General features: G+C 39.4%; 2 protein-coding genes across 3 annotated transcripts in view; one reads left to right on the top strand and one right to left on the bottom strand.

Annotated features, from left to right (window-relative positions):
* LOC133442628 (parvalbumin-7-like) overlaps positions 1–18,101 on the top strand; it is a 470,342-nt gene that overhangs the window by 181,083 nt on the left and 271,158 nt on the right. The gene's annotated exons all lie outside the window — the stretch shown is intronic.
* Positions 405–17,271, bottom strand: LOC133442526 (transmembrane protease serine 6). Of its 2 annotated transcripts, none has more exons than XM_061720536.1 (18): positions 17,054–17,271; positions 16,174–16,309; positions 15,139–15,281; positions 14,650–14,717; positions 13,498–13,685; positions 13,345–13,386; positions 11,750–11,954; positions 10,339–10,475; positions 10,049–10,161; positions 9,832–9,941; positions 8,780–8,922; positions 8,587–8,685; positions 7,103–7,216; positions 5,961–6,077; positions 5,315–5,483; positions 3,755–4,032; positions 2,122–2,258; positions 405–1,043 (listed from the first exon to the last, which is right to left on the bottom strand). In XM_061720536.1, exons 1-18 carry the CDS (start codon positions 17,126–17,128, stop codon positions 879–881), a joined length of 2,439 nt encoding a protein of 812 aa, XP_061576520.1. In that variant the 5' UTR covers positions 17,129–17,271; the 3' UTR covers positions 405–878. The 2 variants fall into 2 exon arrangements, with proteins under 2 accessions (XP_061576520.1, XP_061576527.1); XM_061720543.1 differs by having other exon boundaries at positions 16,174–16,306.

The following is an 18,101-nucleotide window of genomic DNA, read 5'->3' as shown; positions in this document are numbered from 1 at the left end:
TTACAGTAACGTGAGTAAATGTACTTTGTTACTTTCCACCCCTGTTAGATAGACAACAGCCAAACTTACATCTACATGGTATCTGTTGGATGCGACAGGACGGTTTACCTCAGCTGCAGTTGCATAGACTTCCAACAGAGGGAGCTGTAACTCAGTGGATTATGAGCCCAGTAGATTTAGGTGTAGCTATGGTGATTTTGGCATCTTGCCTTTCAGAAAACTTAGTCCAGCATCCTGTATAGGGCTGACTTCTCACATAATTCTCCAGACACTGAATAATTATCAAAATACCACACTTTCTTTATTTCCTTTATGCTTTCCTTCTCTCTGACTCTGTCTGTCCCCTGCAGATATTTATCAGGGTCTTGCAAGTAGAAAAAAAAAATGCTTAGTGCTATAAAAGGAAACATAAACATATCTAAGCAAGACCTCACAAGGTGCTTGCAAAAAACCATGAGGTGTAATCACTGTACCGATTGCTTTGGGACTTTTAGGTCCTGAAATCTGAAATGCCTGAAAACCTTCAGTAGCTTTACACTGCGGTACTTGTACATTCAGTTGCAGTTCCTAACGTAGTTGTGGACGTGTTGCTTTGATGTTTTAAATACACTTTCAGGAAAACATGTAAATACAGTGCATGTGAATATTTTATTATGGGAATAATGACATTAGTCCAAACAGAGAGTTTATCATTCATGATGATAAGGGAAACAACATTGAAACAATTTGTCAGCTCTGAAATGTGCCACATAAGGAAGAATCTGAGCTTTTTAAAGTCTTTAAAAGTCTTTAAAACTCTCTTATGGCTGTTTGGAAGAAAAATAATCTCAGCTCATCTGCCAGCACCTCCGGATGTAGTGTGAATGATCCTCATTGGCTCAGGGGTTGCTGATGACCTGTTTGATCCACCCAGTGAGCCGAGTGATTCGAGTGTAGACCCCATAGTAGTCTGGACGCGCACAGCCTTTTCCCCAGCTCACCACGCCAGCCAGGAACCAGCGTCCTGACGGCTCCTGGCAAACCAAGGGACCGCCAGAGTCTCCCTGGGGAAGACAGGCGCTGTTAAGACACCATAAACATCGACAGGGTTTAGCATTATTAACAGTGATTCAGTCATGACACCACTCTGTGTTTGAGCGAAAAGCTTTAACACCTTGTTTCACAGCTAGTTTATGTGGAACAAATGACCACATCACCTTAAATATTTATTATTTGATCTTACAAACGAAAAACAGTCTCATTAAGATACATTTTATTTAGAATAGAATAGAGAATATAAAATGTAAAACATACCACTACAGGAAAAACTATTAGTTCCTGTTGATTTCGATGGCTTTAACACATCTCAAAAAAGTTAGGACATCGATTACAAAATGGGCTACAAATGGTGTGGCGGTGCCTCGGTGCCTTTGAAATCTGCAGCTTTCACATCTGGAGGGGAACGGCCAGGACTGAGAGGTGTATGCACAGGTTTTAAATCATATACTCCTACTCACAGCTGGATCCACGCCTAAACTCCATACCTAAACCTTTCCCTAACTGAAAACATTTGTACGTATTATGAAACAAGAATGACAGAAAAAGAAGATCAAGGGCTGTTAGGCAGATTGAATCTTATTGCAGACAAGACGGGGACAGCATTCCTCCCCCCAAACCCTGTAAATGGCCTCAATTCCCACGTGCACTCTACATGGACCGTTGTTAACAGAAGAAGTGTGCATGCAGTGGTAAATATCACCCTCTGGCAGCTTTTTTAGTATGGGTTTCTGTTGTCTTAACAAATTATGCAGTCACATTTTTTTCTTAAGCAGTTACATTTCTTCAATTAAAACATTTGATGTTTCGATGTGTTCCATCTTCTGTTATGAATAAAATATGGGGTTACGCGATTATCAAATCATTGCATGCCGTTTATTTACATTTTTCTGTGTGCTCATTTTTTTGGGGACTGCAGGTGCACTTTAGGATTAAATTGTTCAGGAAAGAATTGAAATATTTCATTAAACCTTTTTTTTACTTCTCTAAACACAGGAGGCCAGACACATGACTGGATGAAACATGACAATGCGTCTACTAATGGAAAACCAGGCTCTAGCTGTACAATGATGTGTATCTCTGTACCTGACAGGCATCTTTCTCGCCACTGCGATAACCAGCACAAAGCATTCTGGGAGTGACCACGTAGCCATAGGAGCGAACACAAGATTCCTCGCTGACCAGACGAACGTCCACCTTTTGAAGCAAGTTACTAGTGCTACCTGGAGAAAGTCGCAGGGCAGAGCACTGTCAAATGCTTTGACAATAATTCATCAGCTTATTAAAAGCTTTGGGGTTAACGAGAGAATTTCATACATGCGGTCAGATACATATGTAAACACACTTTCACATTTATTTGAATGGGAAAGTGTGTCCAAACTATTAACTCTGTGTTAAAATAATTACTATATCATGAACATGAAATACATTTAGTCAACAAATCAAGTTGGTTTAATCAGCGTAAGACCTGGATTCAAGCTGGAGTCGTTGCATGAAACCTTTTCCAAAGTGACAGATTACATTTGCACTAAACATGGGAAAGACTTGTCACAAAATATTTTCATTCACTGACTGGCACTAGCTGCTCAAGAGGGGGGTCAGTTGTGAGGGTATATTCTCTGTATTAGTGGACTGATTCCACCCACTGATGCACAGCTGTCCCAAAAAACAGAAGTATGCTGTAATACACTAAGGGCCTGATTTACTAAGATCCTAAATAAAGAGTACTAAATTGCGTGTGCACTGAAAAAGTTTGCACGTGCTGTTGTTGTGTGGTTTGCGGGTGATCAACTAAGAATGCTTGGGCAATTGATAACAGGTGCAAACCGCAGTATTTAAATGAGGTGTTGCGTGTCTTACGGTTTGCGCCATGGAGAGTTTGGATGGAAAGCAGGATAGTCGCAAGCGCCAAATTAAATTTGACGAGTTGGAGTTAGAGATATTAGTGGAAGAGGCAAATAAACACATTCATGAATTACAGCAAAGAAATTTAAACATTACCAAAAGAAACGCAATATGGGAGAAAATCTGCGATAGAATAAATGCAGTTGGTAAGACAAAAAGAACGGCAGATGAGGTTAAAAGAAGGTGGCAAGATAAAAGGCGAGAACTAAAGAAAAAGTGGCCTTTAATAAAACTTGTGCAACCATTTTTAAAATAGCATGCAGCAGAATAAAGACGCTCTCTCTGCGTATTCTTTGATTTTGGCGATGTCGCCTCCTTGCCACAATAACAGCAGCCATCCCTGCGTAATGCTGGGCAGATTAGCACCTTCCTTTCAAACGTATTAAATACAGACGCAATCACAATCCCTGCAATTACTTTCAGGCTTGGTAAATCTCATTGCGCGTGGTAAATGGACCAATTTGCATTTTCCCCTCCCAGTATTTAGCGCTTTCTGGCCGATACGCCCCATATTGATTATTCATCAGGGCAAAAGTACTAACTGAATAGCGTGTGCTATTTTGCTCATTTGAGAGGCGCAGTCCTCTTTGCACGCTGTTAGTAGATCAGCTTGCACATTGGTTTGCGGGTGATGTCAAGTTTGCACACGTTTTTACGCACGCAAACCTTTAGTAAATCAGGCCCTAACACTTCCTGCCAGATTCAAGTGATTCAGGTTTTAATACCTAAAACCATTATTTACAGTATATACGCTGCTTCCATTCCTGCTATTCCATGATACATTCAAATGACCAGTCCCTCTTGTCCAGCTCACCTCCCTCTCGGAGTGCTCCCCAGCCAGTGACCCAGCAGAGCAGGCCCGGCTCCAGCTGGTGGGTGGGCGGTGGCAGGCAGGCGGGTCGAGCATGTCCGGTCAGTAGTGCGGACGCTGGCCGGTCAAGCTTCAGCAGAGCCAGGTCATAGTCATGGGATTCGTCATCGTAATAGTGGTGAAGATGGATGCGCTGCACTCGCACCGCCTCCTCCGCGGGGCTGCTGCGGTTGAGAAGCAGCTTACCGAGATAGACGGTCCACACAGAGGGGGAATACAGACTGCAGGGAAAGGACAAGAAATGGAGTGTATAATGTTACACTGGGATAATTTTGCGTCCTGTATTCTCTTCCTACAGAGAACTGCTTATATTTGTTCCATGTTTACAATTCCTGAATAAGTGGAAGCTGCAGGAGTTTTTAATCTGCAATAAAATTAAACAGAAAACTGCTAATTCCCCGCAGGATGTTGCAGCTATAGTTTGGTCATGGTCCAGTGGGCTGGTGATGTATTTGAAAGATGAGTACGTGAATACAAGCAGAGCTGTCAAAGCTAAACCCCAGACTGTAACAACCCAGCAGCAGGACTGAAGTCTAAACAGAAATGGAACAATAGTTTCACTATGCTTGATGTATGAGAAGAGTACAAAATACCAAATGCATATATGCCTCCCGGCTCAGCTCAGCTTTATTTATGTAACATTTGTCTTGCAGAAAATCAACCCAAAGTGCTACAACAGGGCAAAACCCAAACTTGAAAAGTCGCAGCTGTGGAAATAAAGTCACATTATTCTGTGTGCTGCCAGAGGTGCCACACAGAATAATGAAAACAGAGGAAGTCAGAAATTGGACAGAAAATTCTGTAGGAGGTCCAGGAAGGTGCTGCAGAAAGGTAGGAGTTTCTGGGCCCTCTAAAGTGGGCGAGAAAGGCTTTCAAAAAAAGGTCTAATGATTTTTTTTAACTCTTATATTTAATGAAACACTTGGATTAAATGGGATGCTTGAATTAGCTGTGATCGCCACATCTTTTTCGCTGCAAATATTGAAAACATTTGGGACATTTTGGTAATCTGAGAGAAAATGTTCATCCAGTTACCTTGAACCAGATTTCTGTTACACAGAATAAATATATTGTATTGTGATTAACCCCTTTAATACCTCATGTATCATATTTCATACATTTCAAGAGACCTCTGCAACACCCAAAACAATTAAGTTGTCTACAATACAAAAAAAAAAAAAAATTGAAAATAAATAACATGAATAATCATAAATAAATAAAATGACCCAATGTATTCACAGAGAGACAATGAGTGTTAATTAGAAAACTGATGAAGACCTTTATTTTATTCTAATATATAATACACACTTAAAGTGTGTCCAAACCTTTGGTCTGTACTATATATATATATATATATATATATATATATATATATATATATATATATATATATATATAAATTATATATATATATATATAAAATATACAGTATATAATTTATATCAGTGGAGTTTAACAACATCGTGATCTCAGTCTGTCCTCTAGCCATCCTTGCTTACTTACCGGTCGTCATAGAAACAGTGAGCAGCAGACACCACCCACTGACCGGAGATTAGCGCGCCCCCGCAGATGTGGTTGCCCCGCACCTGCAGGCTGGCTTGCCACGGCCACTCGCCCTCCGAGGCGTCACTACCCCCAACGATGCGGCTGGAGAACTGTCTCAGGCCGCACTCTGAATACAAACCACACACATTTAATGACACAGTCACGTAATAAATGCTGACTCAGTGAAATATTTGATGAATACTGACATATACGTGTACATCTAGTGCAAACATACTGTATCGCAACTTAGTGCTGTGATTCTAAACTGGTGCGTTAGGACCCAAAAGTGAGTGGCAGACCTGTTTTCAGTGTGTTGCAGGCCTTTTTCCTAAGATCAAAGTAAAACTGTGTTTTTTTGGTACTGCTTTTCATTTGTTGCGCTTTGTAATTTCACGTTTGTTGAAATGCATTGAAATCACTGTTAATTCTAATCCTATTATTGAATAATTTTGATTGAATTTTTCATTCATGGTCTGAACCAGTAGGCAAAACCGCAGCATATAAAAAGGCATGGTTGTGCATTCATAATACCTTGAGAATAGTCATGATAACAACGAGATTGACTGAAAAAAAAAAAAAAAAAAGATTTGAGGGTAAATCTCACCGCATTGTTTCTCGTCAGAGGCATCAGGGCAGTCGCTAACAAAGTCACACTCCGGGTTTGGCTTCTTCAAGCACGTTCCATCGGCACACACATATGTCATATCTGTACAGTCCACTCCTGAAAAACACGTACACGTACAGGCAATTTAATGCTTTGCTTGGCTGCTGTCAATTGTACTTTCTCAGGGAAGGTAGATTTGATTTATTTTCTCACTTAATGTTGCATATCTGTGTCACAGGGGTGGTTCAAGTCCCCACTTAAATACTTTCGAGGGTGAGCAGCGCTTAGTAACCCACAACAAAAAGCACCTGGGTGCAGCAACAGACATGTATTGCTCCAAGACGGTTATAAAATCAGGGGTGAGGGAATCACTAAAAATAGAACTGTTTTTAAAATGGCCAATCCATAAAAGGTTAAAAAGGTTAAAGATGAACAGTCTCAGTCATTCTGGGCTCACTGTCCTCCAGTGCCCTCTCAGTGCCCCCTCCCTGTTGGCCCACGCCAACAGGGATCCTCGGTCCGAGTCCGCCGGGGGCTCCCCAACCACCTGGGCCCCCATGGGCGTCTGTACGTCAGTCTATCCTCCTCAGCTCTGCCCATTCTCCGTCCAGCCACCACAGTCCAGCCACCACAGTCCATCCACTCTTGTTCATCAACTCTCGTCCCTCATGGGCCTCTGTCCGTCCGTTCAATCTCCGAGCTTGAATGTCTGCCTTGAATATATAAGGGGAAGGAAACCCTCCCCTCGTTCACCATTGGTCTAGGGGGGCCAGCCTGCAGTGGTTTATTGGCCACTGCAGCTGTCTGTCAGGATTCAGTTGATTGTGTTCAGCTGTGTCTAATCAACTCAAACAAAAGGTAATTGCATGTCAACTCAAAAACAGAAGAAGTTACATTTCAAACAATAATAACTAGACAAAGCAACAAAACATGCATGCAAATAAAATGTTACACTAAAATTCCAAAACAATAAAACGATTAAACACAGCCTGACACTCAGCATGACATCTGCACATAAACACAATGTTTTTCCTGGAACACCTTATACAATGCTGCCAAGATTAGAATCAAAGAGAGATTGGCTGCCGGCTGTGGCACCCTTGTGTGTGAACATGTGTGTTCTGCACATGTTAATGTGTTACCATCAGTACAGTTCATCTCATCCGTGGCCTCAGGGCAGTCTGGGTGTTGGTCGCACACTTTGTAGTAGTCCACACACTGACTGTCCTCTGGGCACTTGAACTGTGCCACACATACTGAAACACACACACACGAGGACAAATTGGAGTTATGCCTCATATATTTCTGCATATTTGGTTGCATTTAATGACAGAAATTAAAACTTTAAGACCTGGTGTGAATTTTAAAACGGGGATTTCCACCATTTTAGTAAATGATTTATGACTTCATGCAAGCGAAATTAAACCAAGTTCATATATTTGCACATTCAAGTATATTCATACTACAGGTAAAATATTTTATTACTCTTAAAATGTGAGGCCTATCTATGTAGCGGGCACTTGACCATGACAATACAGTGATAACAGCTCTGCATTTCATGGGTTTGAATGGGAAACGATTTTGTGTCATCCAACTGGGTCCAGAAAGGGCTCCTTGACTCAGTCTCAGGCCGCTTTAATCAGCAGGACACTGATCTGGCTCTCGATGCCTTTGTTTTGCTTGAATGTGTAATGAGGCGTTACCCGGAAGCTACTCAAGGCAGTCAGTCCCGGGCAGTGTTTCACGCTTGCTTTCATCGCCCTGCATGGTTCATTCCAATTACTCCATGAAAAGGAAACTGTCTTCTGATGTCTTCTGCTAACCGAGCTGGCTGCTTTTTAAATCCCACCACCTCCGACCTTCCAACTGTAGGTTCCAGGTCGAAGGATTTGGGGGATTAAGTTTGTTTGCTAAGAAGTTTGGATTGATTAGATCAGAGCCTAAGTGCCAAAACTCAGTTGTGTTCGTCATAAATAAAGCATCTGACATTTTAATTGTGACAGCAACTGAAATGTCAATTTGGGAACTTCAGATATCCTACAGTTTCACAAGTGCCCTCAAATATGGTATTGACCTTAGCATGTGCAGGCTGAGACTGTTCATGAGCGGCTCCACCACTTGCTCCCCAGCCTGCCCCTGCTGCTCCTTTCTGCTGCTCATTAATTGCCACAGATTGACACCATCTCTTGTTGTGACCACTTGTTTGTTTGTAGTTTAGCCTGAACCTAATTTCCAATTTAGAAAAGCAACTGTGTGCTTCTTTATCAGGGTTTGTTTATGAGTGTTGACGAGCTGAGGCATTAGTTTGGTTGCATGTACTTGTGGGTGTACTCTCTTGGGAAAAGGATTACATAATCACATACACATAGACACATCCAGAAAACCCCCCACACATTTACCGATATCTTGTTACATTTAACCTTAGGAGTATTAATCATCTGCCCAAATTGGAATGTGACCCTGAATTGGAGAGACCCGGCATGGATGACGGATGGATGGCTGGTATTAATCCTTATGTAATTTGGTTTTGATGGTTTAAGGTTTTTCAATGGGTTACATCCTTAGATTAGTCCTCTAAGTATTGGATATCTGCATTCTAACGTTAAGAAGTATACGTGTATTGTACCGCAGTTCCTCTCGTCCAGGCCGTTGGGACAGTCCTTGATTCCATCACACACAGGAACGCAGAGGCCATTCACAGTGCACAGGAACTGGCCTGGACAAGCTATATAACACACGCAAAGTTGCATTTAGAAATGTGGTAGAAATGTAAAAATGTAAAAATTTATTTTTTGTTGACTTTTGCATTCTCAGCGTACGGTCTGACAGGTTGAAGACGCTGTAGCGCAGCTGAAGGCCGGGCCCCGTCAGCGAGACCTCGGAGGTCATAACGACAGTGGTGGTCTCGGAGAGCAGGAAGAGGCGTTCACAGTAGGACTGCAGTCCTCTGGTACCACACAGTCTAAGAAATGAACAAAACAACAATAAATAAAACCAGATGCACTGAAATCAAAGAGATATTTAAATTTCCTGTAGAAAGAAGGTGAAGTGGAACCCCGTGTGTGTGTGAGCTTTAACTTCAATAATAAATAATCCTTTTTATTAGGCTTTTAATAAGCGCAAATGACAAAAAATCGGATAATTGCAAATCATAAAACAAAGGCTGTTAATAATAGATTACCATGAGGTAATGAAGCCAGTGACAGATACGCGGTATCAGTCCGCCCACAAAGGGCTTTGCTGCCCCCTGGTGTTTAGAAGTGAGTTCAATAGTCTGACCATGACATTTTTACTGTGCAGTTTGATCTGTTTTTGTTCTCCTGCTAATTTTTAAACCAACTAAACGGACATATATTATGACTTCCAAGAAAAAAAATCGTTTTGATTGATAACGAAAATTACAAGTAAACACAACTATGACATTTGACAACTTGACATTAAATGATTTCAAGACTGACTCAAAGTGTAGACAAAAGCATCACACCTTACATCTTTAAATGAATCATCAAGCTAAATCCTTCTCTGTTGTTTTAATTTTCTTTTTAAACACGGTACGTGAATATATACACTTGAGCAGTCAAATCAATTCAATTTTATTTATATTATTACAACACAAGTTGTATGTAGGTGCTTTCAAGAGACCCAGAACATGACCCCCGAGCAATTATTACATAAACAATGGCAGGTGTGACATCTGGTCCCTGAAACCAAGAGCGAGAAAGAAGAAGTGGAGCTTAAATTTAAATATGTATCCGTGCTTGAGGGTTAACACGTGCACACAGCTGGCAGGAGCAAACCGTGTTATGAACGCTTTCACATATGGCTATTATGGCTATCCATCCAATGAGCGAAGCGCTGTGAACTAGTGTACCTGCGGTTCTGGACGATCCATTGTCCCTGAGTACAGGCCTGGTTGTAACTGGCTCTGCTCAGCTCATAGCCTTCAAACTCCAAAGCCAAGCCCATGTCTGCACTGGGAATCTGACAGGACACACGACACAGAAAACACAGTCACATCATCCAGAGTCTGAAATGGAGGAAATACATTTATTGTCAAAAAATCTGGATGGGTGGAGGTTGACACTTGCAGTAAAACTCCAGGTACAGTTGGTGTTTGGGGGGTAGAAGCTGGGAAAGAAAGGTGTGCTTAGTGTCCCCTGGACACCTGGTACTGCCTCCAACTGTATATTGTAATTACAGTCTGAAAAAAAGAGAAAAAGAAACACAGAGAGGGTGAGAGAGAGAACGAAGAGAAACACAACCAGAGCCACATCTCAAATCCATTGTCCTTGGTGCCATGCATGTAAGCAACTGCAAATTATAGCATAAAAACTTCTTCTCAAACAACAAAAGACTCGAGTCATTCTGCCAGTCTTACCCCGACTGGCCCAGGCTTGAGCAGACAAAGAAAAAGGGTCCTTGTAATTGTAAAGCCCTTGTTTCCAAACCACTGTCATCCACTCGCCTGATGACAGGACGCGCACCACGTGCTCATGTCTGCTGCAGCCATACACACTTGAGGGACAGAGGGAAAGACAATGAAATCTTTAATGTTACACGATCGCAGGTAAAGAAAGTAACAATTACTAATCAGAGAATTCCTGATGTAATCTTCCTTGTTGTGGTTTGGTGAGCTGTCTGCTTTCATATGCAGAATCTGATTCTGGCTTGAACATGTATGGAAAGATGTGATGTAGGAAATAATTACAAAGCGCTGATAATGAGCACTTATACTGCAAATACATGTATCTTAAGATACAAGTATTTGCAGTGTATTTGCAGTATTTTCAGTGTGCAGTATAGTGTCAAATGAAGTCATGTCACTTCAATATGTGATTTATATGTTTTTGGCTATGGACACATGTATGATTTTGTATAAATTAATACATAAAAAGTATGTATTGTATATACTGCTATTGTAAGTTTCATAGACTAATATATAAGAATTATTGTAGAAAAAATATAAAGAAAATATAGTTTACGATGACATTATATCCCATAACATACAAAAAATGTATATGTAATGCTACATACTCATATAGGTTGTTTATACTGTTTTTAGTCATTTTAATTGGATGACATATAACAAACTTATATAAAACATTTTAAAAAAGCATAATTCCCTTGCAAATTTTGTACACTTTACATACAGAAAACCTGCATATAATGTTATGTTTCCATATATGAAAAGCATATGTCTTGAAAACTGACATATAATTAAAAACTACAAAGATTATATGAAACATGTATGGAAAACATACTTTGCTGTTCAATTTCCTTATAGACCACATACATTATTTTTACTTGATTCATACTTAATTCTTTTTATTATCTTGTATGAAAAGAATGCAAAAGAGGCCACTTTCAAGAGTTTATCATAGTATGGGACTTATAAGTCTTATAAGACACACAATACATGTAAAGCCTAAAGATTTACTACTGTAGGTGATGTAAACTTCTTATAAGTTTTGTATATATCTTTTCCATATGGGTTACCAGCAGCAGAGCTGCTATCATGAGCTTTTCTCACCGGCAAGCCTTCAGAAATTTGACCAATGAGAAATCACTTAATAATTCTGCTCATTTGCAAGAAAAGTCTCTCCTTGAAGTTACAGGTATTCATTCTTCAGAAATAATTACTGGCTCTTAAAGTTATGATGGGTGCAGAGCTATTCTGGAGCAGCCAGAGATTCAAATTAAATGGCGGAGAAATCATGAAGTGGTCGCTGCAAAACATTTCAAAGTGAATGTGTCTGTCCAACTCCATTCATCAATGTGAAGAAACTCACGACGTTATGAGATGATCGTCGGAGGGCGTGAGGGAGTTGTACACCAGCAGCCTGTCACGGCACTCGGGCAGCAGCCACTCCATGTGGAGCTCCAGCTGGGAGCCGGGGTTGGACTGGAGGTGCCACAAGCAGGAGGAGCGCTGCGTGTTAGGCCCGCGGAGACCCACAGAAATGTTGGACACCACCTTCTGATAGCGGTAACAGTCTTAGGACAAAGGGGCCAAAAGCAAGAGTCAGCGAGCGCTGGGTTATTCTACAGTGCTGAAGTAAATGTGTGGGAGTTGTGTTAGTGCACCAACTCATCGTTTATAAGCTCAGTAGAACAACTATCTTTAAATATCAAGGCAAGAGCATTTCCATGCAATAAATGCGAAGAGGATGCAAGGTCTTGAAACTAAATAGTTGTGTAAGTAGAAAAGTAAGAAATGAATAGCAAGCAAAATAAGCAATAAAAAACTGTTTCATGGTGTGATAAGTCCAGAGTTACACTGTTCCAGAGTGTTAGAAGAGAGGTGGAGGTACTCATCATGTTTGTGGGGGCACTATTAAGATTTGGGGTATTTTTGGTTGCCTCCCCGTTACCTGGATATGTTGAAGGTTTTTCCATCAAAGGACATCATTTTTAAACATGGATCGATCACCAAAGACCTTAATTCCATGGAAAAGCCTTTGGGATGTGCCAGAGAAGATTTAATACAGTGCTCCAGCACTCCCATCACCAATAAAACATCTTTAAAAAAAACTTTATGTAATGCTAGACAGAAATAAATGTCCTTCTATATACAGTACACTGTATAAACAGCAGCACTGTTTCTTCTTTTTTTAACACTCATATGCACATATGTGTCACAGGGGAAGGAAAGCCAAAGACACATGTGATGGGGCCAGGGATTGATCTGTTGAGCATGAAGACAATCTGTTGAATGGACTGAGATGCATCTGCTCCTATCTTTTCTTTTTTTATGTTAAAAAAGTTTAATCTGATGCCAGCAAAATGTATAAAATCTGCTCCTTTCAATAGTTGTGCACGGCCAACTTTGGTCTCCCACTGTGCATGTTGGTATAGTGCCCTACGCAGGGAACACACATGCCCCCTGATGATTTAAATTAAACACATCTCAAAATAGCTTTGCACACTTGTGGATTCAACAGCCTAGTTAGGTTACTGTTTATGCTTCAGTAACAGGTTCTGTTCTGCATTTCTTGACAAATTTCACTCTATTAACTCCGGTTAGCATTAGATTATGAGATTATTTTACTTTTAGTTTAAATGTAGAAAGAAGAGATAAAGGCTATTATAATATTACAAAGCAGGTGACCCATGACCAGAGTGAGAGCTATGCTTTCTCTCTGTTTACAAAGCAATGACTCTAGATAGCAGGGCTGCTCCATTATTGTAGAATTAAATATGTAACATGCAAAAATCAATCTGTACATTGTGATTACTTCCCTTTTCATGCATTTGTTTATTATTGTGATTTTCTTTTTGAAGAAAAAATATAGCATACCCTGCTGCATGTAAATATGGGTTAAAATCAAGATAAAGTAATTGATAATGAACAAAAGAAAATATTCATAAAGCTAAAGCGTGATACCAAATGATGCTTTCAAAAGTTCTATAACTTTGGGGTTGGTTTCTGTAGGAAGCAGAAAAAAAAGAAAAGGAGTCAAACAAAAAGTTAACCAAGCAGAAGTTTTCTTTTTTGTCATCATTTCCATCTCACACATAGTTGCTCCTTTTCACTCACCCCTGACAGACATCGTGGGGAGGTGCAGGAGGTAGTCGTCAAAGCTGGCCGTCTCTTCCATCTCAGATTCACTGTACCACCTCAGGCCTTCCTGCAGGCTTTTAATGACTGTCTCCTGCGTGACTTTCATGACATGACTGCTGGGTATGGACAGAACTATCCAGAAATGAGCAACCACACTCCCATCCCTGCAAAATTCCAACTAAACCATAAATCAATACAGCACTGAAAGGTACACCAAAATACTGCACAGTACATTACATTGTTATTACAATCATTATTATTACTTTTATTGTTATGACTAGATTGCAGATTAAAATAAGTGGAAATATCACCACAGGGCAATTTCCGTAAAAAGATGGAAATAAGGATAAAGGACTTCATTCTCATTGCATTTACCAACAACAAAATGATCTTTGGCTTTATAAAGGTATCAGCACGTTGCAAAATTAACAGTAAAAACAGTAAATACCATAAAAATGTTGAAAACAAAGTCATTTCTAATGATTAAAAAACAGGAGCATGACATTATTGTAGAATTGACGACGTCTTTGGTCGTCGTATAAACAGCTAAGACATTTCTGTCAGTCTGTGTGCGTGAGTGTGTGCGTACCGACCCCTGATCTACAGGTTGACTGATATGGGTTTTTGATAACTGATACCAATTATTAAAAATTGTTCAGCAATTAGTCAACCAGTCAACTGGTCTACCTCTTATATCACTAATCTATTTTCTGTTTGTATCTTAATAAAAATAAAGTGTAAAATTGTAATTAAAACTTTGTTAAACAACAAAATGAAATGTTTGCACGGTACTCTGTCTGGAAATAAGAGTTAAATTATTTCCTCTGAAGTCACTAAAGGTTCTTTAGTTAAGTCTTGAGTTTCATCGTCTGGATGATGTGAGTTACCATGACACCGTGTGTCAGGGGTGCTGTGGTCATAGACTGTATAAAAAGATCCTTTCAAAGACTAATCAGGTAACATGTAAGTTTGAATAATTAATCAATATTAAACGAGCATACAGTCTCAGAGAGTTGTCGCTTTCTCTCAGCAATATTTATCTAATAATTTTTTATTTGTGAGTAGAGTTTGCATTATTTTAGTATTTTTATAACAATACTGCATCAATAAAACATTATGTACACTTACCCAAATGCAAACACAGTGGTGTAGTTAAAGTATCGAGAAAGGCTTGAAGATTTCATTATTGTCTTTACCTGAATGAGAGTAAAATACAGTGTCACCTGTTTAGATATCAACATTCAGGAGCAAGGTGGAAGTTACCTACAGACCCTCCTGCATGGTTCCTGATCGTTAGCTTTCCTCTCTATTCCTATGTTGAGACAAAGATTATTCCAGTCTGGGTCCAAGGCCTCATTAAGCAGATCTTTACAATGCCTGGCTAATCCTTTACAAAAGATTGTTGAAAAGCAACTTCCTCCTTGTATAGGTTCAAATCATCATCATCATTCAGTGTTTACTTACATACATGGTCTTGGTCTCACAGCTGGTTTAAAGACCGTTTTATTTTCCATTAAGCATCTAAATTTTATTGCGAAGGTTACAAGAACATTCTTCAGACTGTCTTAAATATTTGAGTGTACAGGAGTATCCAGAGGATCTCACTTCTCTGCTCACCATGTTTTGTACTCTCTTAGCTTCTCTTCTGAATGCCAGACCGTTGTGGGAGGACATGTCGGTGGAGAGGTTCTTGTTGAGGATGGTCACGTGGGCTACGTATTGCTGCTGAATACGAGGCTCCAACGTCCACACTCTGTACTCTGATGCAGATGAAGAATGGAGTTTATGTCATTATCTATAACTGAGTCCACACATGTGCCACCTGCAGGGTGCTACATAGCCAGGCCAGGATATTACACACTGACATGAGCTTTGTTTCATTAGCTGTTTAGCAAAATACAATGATGTCATAATTGAAATTAATTAACATCTTATTATTAGTTTGCGTAAAAGTCTTCTTAAATAGTTTGTTGTGAGTGTATTGTATCTATTACTGTTTGCTCAGCTTGTTTTCTGAATATTTGCAATACATTTGACATGGTTGAGTGGTTTTAATAAAGGTTATATTTTGTTTTTCTACTTCTTTCCTCATTTTTGGTTCAGGTTTTTTCTCATCTCCTGTCAATTTGCTTCTATTATGTTGTGTTTAGCTTGACTTTCTTTTTCATTTTGAAAGTGTTATTCCTTATACTTTCTAACTTAACTTTGAATTTACTTGCACAGAGAACTGAATGAAACGCCATTTGCTTTGCATGCTGCTGCTTTGTCAGTGCGATATTCAATGATTTTGCCAGGTTTATATCAAAGCACAGTTCTTAAAGTAGCAGCAATAACAAAACACAGCTATGGCTGTAATAATTAACTATCTCTAATATGTTTGAACTGTTAATAGTACTATATAAAGGATAAAAACGTAATCAAAGTTAACCCATACACAGGAACTATATTAAATCCACACAGCAATCCATACCAAATTTTGAATTGGTATTTCTCATCATGGCTATCAGTGCAGTTGCAAGGCATGAAGGTTGAATGCATGAACGAATGAAAGCAGTTTACTTTTTGTGCATTTCTCAGGTGATAGAATTGACTCCACAGCTGTGGCAGAAAGTGAGAAAATCCACACAGCAGGAGAGAGATAGAACTGCTCACCTAGGAAGTACCAGGACAGTGAAGCTGCTGCAGCTACGAGGAACATGACGATGATGAGGAGGGATAAAAGAAGACCTTTGCAGGACCGTGTCTTCCTGGTTGGTGGACCCACGCCTTGGACAGCAGTTCCTACCTGCTTAAAACAAATAAAAAAATGTGTGTGAAAGTAGTTTAATTAATGATGAAGTTCTAGCTGAAAATATTACATTTGCTTCTATGCTTCTGCTGCTGCTGCTGCTGCTGTGATGAATCAGGCTACAAACAGAAAAAATAATGCATTTTTTAAAAACAATCTAAAACACTCATATTGCCAAAACTCCTGTTGACAACAAAATCAGACAGTTTGAATTATTGTGTCCCAGTAAGCAAGATAAACAATAAAAATATCCAACATCCAAATAATTAACTACATGTGAATGGCAGCTGACTTAATTCACAGCCAAATATAAACGCGGTTGTTAACGAGAAGAATGACACTGAATAAGTCATAAGATTAAAAGTCAAAGTCAGAACAAGTTCGTAAAGGTCAAATTATGCTGTCAAACAGAACATTCAACGTTAAAGCAGGCCACCTCTCTTCTTTTTTCAAGGATCTCAGCATGGCACGAGTGGCACTTTACCACTGATGTACGAACAGTGGAGTTACCCTTCAACAATATCATCACACTAACATATTTTTACACATACAAAATCCACTGAAGCTGAAGAACAACAAGAAGGTGATACAAGTGCAGAAAACAAAGAGCTGAAAGGAAATCAAAGCCATTTCTTCATAAAGTGGAGATTTCATTTTCATCACATTAATAACATATGATCTCAGTATACAGGTAATATACTGTATTCTAGACAATATATGTTTCTGTGTTTCAGTAAGACTGACCCCATTGCCCAGAGCAGCAGACGTGACCCCCTGGTCACGTAAAACGGACGTCTTTGTGCCGTGCCCGAGCGCCATTGAATCACTCCAAATAGCTTGGTCCTTGCAAAATCATTGTATTGTCCAGGAGGACTTGCAGATGTCAGAATCTCCAATGTAACAGCTTTTAACTTGCATCTTTGTTAGTCCCACAGCTAAACATGCTGCCGACAGACAGAGAACAGCTCCTGTTTTGTTTGTAAGTCCAAAGGTTCCCAGAACTCATTCAGATTTGCACGTTGAGATAAGCTGAGTTATCACCTTGCATCAACAGAACTGCGATTGTAGATCATGGTCACATCTAATTAGAGCAGCTTTTAGTCAGTTCCACAGCGGTTATGCTGAAGGTATTACCTGGCAACCGTGATGCTCCCAGTCTGCACACACAAATCTATTGGGAACCAGGTTAGATAGTGCTTCTTCATTTCACTTTGCAAACAAACAAGAAATCCCAATGAGCCATAATGTGAGTCCACACATATAGAGGAACAGATTTGTGCAATTTAATTCCTATAATACTGCGACATCTTAAAATAGTGTTTAGTTCATTATTTATTTCCGTGCCTGTTAGCTCTGTCCAATCAAATATCATTATCTTGTTAGAAAAGGCATCCACATAAAACTTACGGAGAAAAATGCAGAAAATATTCATATTTTATGTTCATTTTATTGAAAATGTGGATGTAGAGCGCAACATCAAGAAATGTCATAGCATACATCTTACATAATAACAACAATAATACCAGTTTTAAAAAAATGTAAACATTTGATCTTGTATGTGAAAAATAAAGCCCAAGTTTCCTTTTCTGAGGTCAGATTTTAACATGGCTGCGATACAAATACAAAATGATTGCATGTATAAGTACAGTATTTTGAAATGATAAATTCCATTCAAGTCATGCCGGTTATTTTAATACATAACTATGTTTAATAGAAAATTGTTATTTTCTTTGTTTGCCAACATAGACAAATATGACATTTTTTTGCTGGATAATGCTCAAAGAACTTAAAG

Source organism: Cololabis saira, chromosome 1, assembly GCF_033807715.1.
Source record: "Cololabis saira isolate AMF1-May2022 chromosome 1, fColSai1.1, whole genome shotgun sequence".
NCBI lineage: Eukaryota > Metazoa > Chordata > Actinopteri > Beloniformes > Belonidae > Cololabis > Cololabis saira.
This window is presented reverse-complemented; position numbering and strand designations above follow the sequence as displayed.

Excerpts from the sequence above, each read along its gene's own strand:
- LOC133442526 (XM_061720536.1), bottom strand. The coding sequence starts at position 17,128 with ATGGCGCTCGGGCACGGCACAAAGACGTCCGTTTTACGTGACCAGGGG. Across the intron at positions 13,686-14,649 it reads ACCACTGTGTTTGCATTTGG|GGATGGGAGTGTGGTTGCTC; the intron begins GTAAGTGTACAT and ends GGAATTTTGCAG. Across the intron at positions 9,942-10,048 it reads ACTGTACCTGGAGTTTTACT|ATTCCCAGTGCAGACATGGG; the intron begins GCAAGTGTCAAC and ends GTGTCCTGTCAG.